General features: G+C 35.3%; 1 protein-coding gene across 1 annotated transcript; it reads left to right on the plus strand.

Annotated features, from left to right (window-relative positions):
* Positions 1-277: 277 nt before the first annotated feature.
* On the plus strand, positions 278-963 carry LOC143563902 (uncharacterized). Its single transcript, XM_077051335.1, has 2 exons — positions 278-671; positions 770-963. Exons 1-2 carry the CDS (start codon positions 278-280, stop codon positions 961-963), a joined length of 588 nt encoding a protein of 195 aa, XP_076907450.1.
* The last annotated feature ends 9602 nt before the right edge of the window (positions 964-10565 follow it).

A 10565-nucleotide genomic window follows, 5' to 3' on the forward strand; every position in this document is an offset into this window, starting at 1 on the left:
TAACATCTCATTCCGTAATGAGATGCCCCAAAACCCTATTCAGGTTTTTGAGGTTTTCGATGTTTGGGGCATTGATTTCATGGGTCCGTTCCCTTCTTCTCGAGGGAACCGATATATTCTCGTGGCTATCGATTACGTTTCCAAGTGGGTTGAAGCTCAACCCTTGCCCACTAATGACGCCCGAGTTGTAGTGGGATTCTTGAAGAGGTTGTTTTGTCGGTTTGGTACTCCCAAGGCCTTGATCAGTGATAGGGGCACGCACTTTTGCAATGCCCAGATGGGGAAGACATTGGCACGGTATGGGGTCACCCATCGGTTGTCCACCGCCTATCACCCACAGACGAGCAGGCAAGTGGAGAATGCAAACCGAGGCATTAAGAGAATTCTAGAGAAAACTGTCAACAAGAACCGAAAGGACTGGTCCGATAAGTTGGATGATGCGCTTTGGGCTTTCCGCACAGCATTTAAAACGCTTATTGGGACCACACCCTTTAGGATGGTTTACGGGAAAACGTGTCATCTACCGGTTGAGTTAGAGCATAGAGCGTATCGGGTGTTGAGATCCGTTAATCTTGATCTGACCCAGGCTGCGAAAAACCGGTATCTCCAAATTCATGAGGTTGAGGAGTTGAGAGATGAGGCGTACGCGAGATCGTGGAGTTATAAGGAGCGTACGAAGGCGTTGCACGATCGGAAGTTGAAGAAAGTGAAAGAGTTTAAGTGTGGGGATCGAGTGTTGTTGATAATTTCCTTTTGAAGTTATTTCTAGGAAAACCTAGATCGAGATGGGGAGGACCATATACGGTCAAGGAGGTGTTCCCGCATGGTGCTGTTGAAGTTCGAGATGTTGATGGGAGCTTGTGGAAGGTGAACGGCCATAGGTTGAAGCATTATATTGGTGGGCCGGTTGATTCGGTTGAGGAGGACGTGTTTCGCCTCGACATCCCTAGGTTGACTGCTTGATAGGGATAGGACTCGGGTAATGCCGAGTGTAGAGTTTGTATATGTTTTTATTTGTTTTCTTTTATTCTTGTATTTTGAGTCAGTTTTAAGTTTTAGAGTCTGTTTGATGTCTGCTTTGGGTGCTTTGAGCTTTGTTTTGCAGGTTTGGATGCTATCGTTCGTACTCAATCTCCATTCAGACGGGGGCGTTCTGAACTTATTTGATTGTAGAGGGGACCCAAAAGCTGTGGCCGCGAATGAAATGCTATACGGTCGTTTTATCGGAACATGACATACGAAGATCACTGCCATATTACCAGGTAGTTAAAAATAAAAATAAAAAAAATAAAAAAATAAAAAATACAAAAAAAGTAAATATTTATAAAAAAAATTAATTAAAAAGAACAAAAAAATTGTCCCTTGAATTAAATGTTTTGCAACAAAATGGAAAATGATAGAAAAATTGGGAATTGGTTTTTAAAACTACTAATATATATGAGATAAAAAAAATAGAAAGCTCACTTAATTTGGGATGTGTCGGTAGGCCCAACTAGCCTTGAAAGGTTTCCCCTGATTATTATTAATATACCTAATAGTCATAAACCTTGTGGGTTCTTATCTTGAGGGGGGGGGGGGTAGTGAAGTTGAAAATTCGATAAGGCATAACGAGTATTACCTTAATCTTTAAACCTTGAGGTGGTGAGAATTACATGCACTTAAAATTAGCACGCCACTCTGTTTTATGAAAGTTTATAACGAGTGGTGGCGCCCGACCATGTCCATCATTTATACAAGCTTAGAAAATAGTTATATATTTAGGTAAAAGATGCCTAAGAGCATAAAATTTTGTTGCACGAACGTCAAATATGTGCAAATATTTTGAAAGTAAAGTGAATGAGAAAGTTATGCAAATGCCAAAGAAGCATTCACAAAAAAATATATATATTATTAGAAAAAGAGGCCAAAAGGCACATACTAGACGGGGCCGAGAGCTTACGTGTTACCAATGGGATGGTGACTCTGAGGACACACTATTAGGGCTCGAAAGTTCTTAGTCAATAAATATTTTTAGGAAATACTAAGGGTGGAGGCTTGGGACCGTCATATACTGGGTTGCAGCTCGGGTGAAACAATGCTGGGTCGAAATCCGCTAATATAGTTTTAGGTTTAGGAATTGCTCGTACGATCTCATTTGACCATTCATCTATCTAAATTCCACCTAAGTGCATTTTCTTCTTACCATTAAAGGGTTTTTAGCTTACGGTGATAGGTTGAACCAGTCTGCTTCAACCCAGTTTATATTGTCTTGATTATGCTTGAGATGGGGGTAAGTGGATCTGTAACTCTTTAGGTGTGAGACCCTTAGGTTTATTGATATCACTTAAACTTAATCACTAAATATGATGGGGGGCTTGATAGGTTGGTGGCTGGGTTAAAGTGGACAACAATATCGGCAATGGCGGTTTTTGCGTTTATCTATTATTAATTAAGATAACCTAAATGTTTTGAATACTAGTTTTCTGATTATGATTCCATTGCAAACAACTTTTTTAGGGACGAAAAAGAATTAAGTGTGGGGATATTTGATATGGTCTCATTTATACATATTATTATATAAATATTCCATATACTTTTAAGTGCTTTTGAGTCAAGTTTTTATTGAATATTATTATTTTTTGGTTTATGTGTGGGTTTTAATGGTTTCTAGAGACAATAAGCTAAAATGAAATACTTTTACTAAACTTGAAACCGACGAATGACGAGTCGAACATATATTATATATTATTAATTTCTATTATTAAAATTAACTATTATATATAGCATCAAAAGAAGAAAAAAGAAAAAGAAAATAAAAAGTAAGTTACGTATCATAATAATAATAATAATAATAATAATAATAATAATAATTAGGTTTTGAGAAAGTGGGCCTACATGAATTTAAGAATGTCGGTGTTGAGAAAAAAAAATTTAACCGTCATATATTTATATATTAGGAGCCGCCCCTGTACATGATATAGAATATATATTTTTTTTGGAGCAGCTTGACGGTAGAGATTCAGAAAAAAGGCAGCAGCAAATTAAGCTTGATTGGAGAAGAGACAAGAAGGCAGAAGAAGACATCCGCCAACAATTATTACTCTTTATTGTTATTTTTTTGTGGAAGGCAACGAAGCTGCAGCAGAAGAAAATAGAAGCCACAATCCATATTATTATTTATTATTCTTGGCTGGAATTGCACACCAAAACAGCCGCAAGTCAAAAGCTTTTGGAGGTGTTGGGTTCACATCTACTCATTTAAATACGGTTTCTTTGGTTTAAATTTATTATGTTTATTATGAACTTGAATGAACTAAATTATTTTATCCTTGTTTTGAGCATGATTCTTGGCTAAACCTTTTTAGTTGTCTGGGCTTTGAATGAATATTTGTTGAACTTTGGATTGCTAGTCGGTTTTATTGGTTATTGGTGTTAGACTAATATTATTGTAATAGACTTTTTGATATTTGTAGGATGAATATGCATACTTATTGTTAACTTACTTTTATTCAATTGTTCCATATGTGTCTTTGTGAAAGTCTTTCATGTGTAGACGCATATTAGGTTACCTACTGTGTGTTCGTAACTAGTTTATGGTTTATAGCCGGTATAATCCATATGAACTATTGTTTGAGGGTTTAGAGATTTTAAGTGTTCTTCCTATCTTGAGACTGAGAAGTAATAGATAGTTGAGGTTGTCTTATTCATTAGGCAGTTTGGTATAGATTACATGAGAGTGGGTTTCCCCCTTATTGTCTTTTGATTTTTGCTATCCTAAGTCTTTTTGAGCATCTTTAGGTTACTCCTTACGTCCCTTACACTCCCGGATGTATTGTGATTAGTGAGACTGAGAGGTGATCTAGTCATTAGAGTACTTTAATATTGTTGGAGAGACTGAGAGGTAATCCAACCAACCGGTTTGTGTCATACGCCCCTTAGGTATTCATTTTAGGTGACACCCAGAGAATGATCAGGGATCCACTAGGATGTCTAGGGCGTCGTATCTTTAGATCCCGGTTCCATCACAGTTTCCATAGCCGATAAGCATCCAAGATTCACAAATAGGATTTCAAGCCTAGGTAACGCCTTTCTCATTATTGTCTTCATCTAAGTCTTAGAGTTTTAAGTTTAATTTATTAGTTTACTTTAGCTTAATTAATTAGTCTAAATAATAATTAGTCTTAAAATAAAATAAATAAAAATCCAAAAATAATCTTCTCTTAATTATTAATTTATTTAGCATTTAGAATCTAGTTTCGTTAATTTAATTAGTGTCTCTAGGGTTCGATATTTCCGGACTTCCCATAGCTATTCTACACCCGATAGGTTCACTTGCCTGTTGCTAATGGTTTGGTTTAGGGTATTCTTAGTTTTTATTACTCGTTGTGCGAGGTTATTAATTGCAATATTTTTATATACCACTTTAGGCTCATCAGTTTGGCCAATTATGCGATTTTTGTGCAAAAAGATTATTTTTTGCAAGTGGACCATCGAGGTTTTCCATTTCTTACCAATTACGTCCGAATTGTTAACTCCGTTAATTTTTTATGTTAAATAAGGGGTATATTTGTCTTTTAACGCATCTATCTCCAACCAATTTATAAATCACTCTTTATATATCTCTATCATTATTATTTTTATTGTTACTACATATATTAATTTATTTTCCATATCATTCTTATTCAAAATTCAAAAAACCAAAACAAATTCAAGCCATTTAACGAGATGCCAGCTTTCCCTTTCACACCATCACTGAACCACCACGTAACTTGTCGTCGGTAACCACTTCCACCACCATCATCAGCCCTACCATCCCTCTTTGTCTCTGAATTAGCAACCATTCCCACTCTACCATGATTTTGAACAGCCGATACGATTTTGGAACACCAATCGACCGTCGTACCTATTTATACATCAGAAATAACTAACAGAACCGAGCCCCAATACGGAAGCGTGTCGAATGATGATAAACGAGCTCGGTTTAGGATCGAATCCACAACATTTGTTCACTCTTGAAAGATAAAAATGGACAGATGTAGAGAGTTTGATTCGATTAACAATCAATAATAGGATGAACAATTGTAATCGAAACACAATAGATAGATGCAGTAGTATGATTTCATTAAGAGAATGATTTACACGAAGAACACTCATACATACATACATACATAATCATAAACGCTCACCACCCGGGGAGAGCTCATCGCCGGGTGGAAACTCTCAATAAAAACACATGACCTAATCATCTATTTGTAGTAGTCTTGTGCCTTGGTCTTCACTCCATCCGCCTCTTGGATAAGACCAATGAAATAATATAAAACCCGTTTTTTCACCCGAAATATCTTCAATAACTTGTTATTTTTCCTTGTCGAGTTAACCTTATATTTATTATAAACGAATAACGATTCGATGCGTCGGTCTAAAATATAAAACCCAACAATCTCCCCCTTTTATCGATGCCATCGAATCACCTTCACGATCACCTCATAACCCGATGCCTTTGATTGAAATTCTCCCCCTCACAATAAGCATCTTTCGTTGTCCATTTAGACCATCTTCTCTTTTATCTCATTTGGATATAGTTGTATGGGCATAAGAACGAGGTTTCAAACTCCAATAATCAGATTCGTGTCAATTGGTCACCACAAAAGAAAATAACCTCGGTACGATCATCAAATAATCCAACTTTCTTCAAAAACATGTTTCTTTCTTTGCAAACTCTCTTCAAACCTTTCCTGAATTAAGAACCGAATTCGGAATCAAACTATAACCCGTTCTTGAATTTCAAGTGACTTCTTTTCTTATGAAGATATTCCAACTATTTACACGTACTAGGAAATACGAGAACTCACAAACCAACAAGCGTCTTTGAAGAAAATCGAATTGTGAATCGATGTTGATCATATTTTAATTTACATGAGTCTTTCACTTGATTTGAAGTTAACAATTTGCAATGAAATTTACAAAATTTTTCTCCCTCAATTTCGTTGCAATTATCTTTAACGAATCGTGTCTTCAAATCAAGTGCAGGTGAAAAAATGAAATTCTTCAATTCCAACAATCTTGACCATCCATATCAAGAATTGTTGATAAAATTCAAAATAAATGAAATAAAATGATACTTTGTCGTTGATAGTTAACCTTTGAGTTGGTCAACTCATGAAATGATCCGGAAAATCAACCATCTTGATCTTGTAAGCACATTGTTGAAGTCGTGAAATTTTGCTAAATTTTGCACATTTTTTTTCTCAAATATCTTCAAAAATGACCAAAATGCCCCTTGTTGACCCGACACAGTCAACAGCCAAGTTGACCAAAAAAATCACTTCCAGACAGTAACTCATACTTGTGCAAACATCTTCATTTAGAACACATGGTCAAAAATTCAACGGATAAGTGCGAATCAAGACCTGCACCAAACTTGGCATTTCGAACGCCAAACACATGTAGTTTCTTCCAGCATTAAAATCTTGTATCAGTTGCAGTATTGTGAAATACCTCTGTTGTTAACATTCTATCCTTAGCAGCAACTGTTCGTGAAATAGGAGTTTGATCTGAATCTGCAACCGTTTAAGCAAAATCTGCAAATGATTAGCAAAGTTTTCGTGTATGGATCTTCAACTGCAACATCTGCAATAACAGCTCTCATCATCTGCATATAACACTTGTACCGCTGCTGAAATACAAAAATACCCCTTTGATACTGTGCATTCAGAACCCAGTTCGTTTATGCTTATGTAACTGTTCGTGAATCATATCCAGCAACAACTACTCGACAAATTTTTTTTTAACCCAACTGTTCCTGACAACAGCAAGTACTTGAAACTCATGAGTGTTCAGGCCTAATCTGCCAATCAGTTTGTAAATTAGTGCAGCAACGACGCACACATATCAGAAACAAACAAACCCAATCTGCCCTCAATCATGCGCCAAATGCTATTGTTCAGTAGCCCGCCCCTGAATAAACAGATCAGCAACAAGCAGCAACTAATTAAGTTTCCATCTGCAGCATGTTCGAACACACAATCCAGCCCCAATTCATATCAGCAATATATACGAGTTCATATCAGCATCGTCTTTTCGTGAATTATCAACTGCTGTCCCTTCAATCAATTATCATTTTGCCCTTTGTAAAATAGTGCAGCAACATAAACTGATTAAAATCTGCAGCAACTGAACAAAATAAAAGCTTTAGCAGCAAAATGACTAATGTGCCCCTGCATTTAACTACTGATACGCTGCTGCAATTAACTACTCATGAACTGGTTGTTAATTGTTTGTGGATTAATCAGCACCAGAATAATCATCACATCAGCAGTCGTTCGATAATAAAACTTAGCAGCAAACAGTTTAAACTCAGCAGCAACATTCACCAAATTGCCCTTGTTTCGGGTACAAACTGATCTGAGTTTGAATTGCCCGTGAACAATTAAAAACCAGTCTGATTATGCTCGATGAACAAACTGTATCAGCAGCATATGCAATAATTGTTCATGAAAATCTGTCATATCAGCAGCTGTCCAAACACAATGCTCGTGAATTGAATCATCAGCTGAAATAGTTGTACCATTAACATGATTATAATTACTTCTGACCATGACTGCAACTGCTCGTGCAAATCAGATTTAATCAGCAAACTGAGTTAAACTCAGCTAGTCAACTCTTTCCATATCAGCCACTAAAAAGCAGCTGCAACTCATATCAGCAACTACATCAGTTCGATAATGCAGCAGCCGCTTGCTCGAGTATAACAGTTCTTGTACCAAAATCTTACTAGCTTGGGAGTCATATCAGTTCAAAATATCAGCATATGCGGCTGTATTTATTCAACATCTATTCAAAATATGCAGATACAACCGCACATTTAACTACTCGTTAACAACTAACATATCACCAGCAACAACTCATTAACAATCAACAATTTGTTCGGTACTATTCAATCAGATCCAGCACTAAGATATAGCTCAATCACGGCTAACTACTCATGCATTAAACAATCATCATCTCTGTTCGAACACCAATTCCAACTGTTTTTCCCAAATTCTCAACATACGAACCCTAACTTTCCAGATCCGAAATTTAACAGTTGATACACGAAATTAATCATTTAAATCATCAAATCATCTTAAAATCACCATTCCATCATCAATTTCACCAAACTTTCAGATCTAGACCGTCAAATATAAATGAGTTCGACCTAAAATGAACCGATAAATGTAGATCTGAATGAAATTTGTCATATAAATGCGAAATTAATGTTGAATCTCCGAACTAATCATCAACTCAAGCATCAAAATTCACATAAATCATCTTCGAATAATCAAATTTCATCCAAATTCACACAAAAATCCACAAAAACTTCAACGAACTTCATAGTTTAACGTCCATTGCAGATTCAAGAGCGATTGAATCAAATTCAGTGGTTAGTCTGAACAATTTGGTAACCCGCTCTGGTACCAACTGACAGAACCGAGCCCCTCATTTAATGTTAAACGATAACGGAGCTAACGAATTTGACGTAATTGGCAAGAAATCAGAAACTTCAATGGTTCAGTTGCAGAAAAAAAACTTTTTGGATTAGAATCGAATAATTGACTAAACCTCGAGGACAATTTTGACACTTTATTGTATGGAGAAAAAAACCAACTTGCGAGATTAAAAGTGGAATCCCAGAAATATTGGAAATGATAACTAAAACACTATGGGAATATTTGGTTCAAGTCCCACAAACAATAAGAACTAAAATAAATTTATTGTAAAAAAAGGTTTTAAACACTATACTTTTGTAATTTTGAGATTCTAGAATTATTATTGTTTATAATATATTTCATTTCTTTTTTCACCAATAATTTTGTGTCTTTATTTCAAATAACGGACTTTATTAATTTTTATCATTTGAAAATTCTTATGTATTATACAGGTTCAAAAGCCAGTTGTTATGTACATATAAGTATTTGAGTTTAAAAAAGTTTGATAAAACCAACATTTAATTAAAAAATGTCAACAAAAACCACAATTATATATTAGGTTACCAAAGAGTGGGAATTGATCTGAGCCATCCGAATTCACCAAGATTCATCTCAACCATCCAATATCATAAAAAAGCTGTTACTTCTTTTACTCAGTTCCAGATGGTTTTCTACTCTCTCTCACATACAAAGTTCCTGCAGATTGCAATGGTGTTCATATAACAATTTTCTTTTCTTCCAAAATCAAAATTTCGGGCTGCACATTGTCGACAACACAATTAATTAAGATTAATGTCATTCTTCAACACAACCCTACGTTAATAATTCGGATATTTCCAATATTGAATATTTAGGATTTCTGAAAATATTTTATTTAATAACTTTTATAATATATTTATTAGGTATACTTATTAGATAATCATCACATTGTTCTTCATCTTATGCGTTCATTGGAAGTTTATGTTAACAATTATCGGTTGATGGGTTATTGCGGCATAAAAAAAAGTGATACGATTTCAAAGTTGTGTTCTTCCGATTTCATCAGCATTTAGTTTGTGTGTTCATTTCATTCTGGTTGGAGTTTGTACGCCAACCTAAGTTTATCACAAATTTTAGAACCATTTTGTCCATGGGTTCATCACGATTGGAGTTGTTTATCAATAACCATCACGTTGTTCTTCATAAGTTCATTTCTTTTCTTCATCAAAAGTTTTTGTTAATAATTATGTCTTCATGTCGTATAGGTCTGTACAAGTCGTATAGGCATGTACAAACATCGTGGGGGTGGTGTTTGTATATAACATCCCATAAATAGTTAGGCAAAAAAGGCAATATGATTTATAACGAGAAACATTTAGAGTAAAAGAGGTAGAGCTATAAATTTAACAAATCAGACAGACAGGTTGAAAGTCCATTTGCATTGATTGATAAAAGGGGAATGGTTTAGATGGTCATACCAGTCAAACAGGTTAACATCCATCCCAACTCTGTTTTTTATGATTATACATAGGTGTACAAGTACAACTTTCAAATTGGTTGTGCAGGGAAGTAGATGGTTTTGCTACTAAAAAACCTTTTTCTTGCTAAAAAAGTTATTTCTTGGTTAACAAAGGCATATTGGAAATAAATAATCCCACATTTTATGTATTAGCTGATAATAATTCTAACTTTAAAAATAACTACAGACGGGATAACCTTTCAGCTATATTTATCTCAGTGGTCCTATGTTAAAAAATAGTTAACGTCGTTAAGTTTTTTTCTGAGTTTCAGACCGATGTTTTAGGGATTTTGATTGAAAGAGGGATACGGTTCGACTGATGTAAAATTTATCTCGAAACGGTGATCCAGACGACGAAACAGTGATTCAATTCGGGTGTTTGAATTTCCAATTAACAAAAATCAAGACATCTGAATCACCATTTATATATAAGATCTACATCAGCCGACTCGTATCATTCTTTCGATCGAAAACCCTAAAACGTCGGTTTGAAACTCGGAAAAAAACCTAACGACGTTAAGTGTTTTTTAACAGAGGACCATTGAGGCAAAAATAGCTGAAATGTTAGACCGGTGGTAGTGATTTTTAAAGTTGGAATTATTATCGGCCAATACACCAAA

Source organism: Bidens hawaiensis, unplaced genomic scaffold (assembly GCF_021521415.1).
Source record: "Bidens hawaiensis isolate Kalapana, Puna unplaced genomic scaffold, B.hawaiensis_p1.1 tig00001206_1, whole genome shotgun sequence".
Lineage (NCBI taxonomy): Eukaryota > Viridiplantae > Streptophyta > Magnoliopsida > Asterales > Asteraceae > Bidens > Bidens hawaiensis.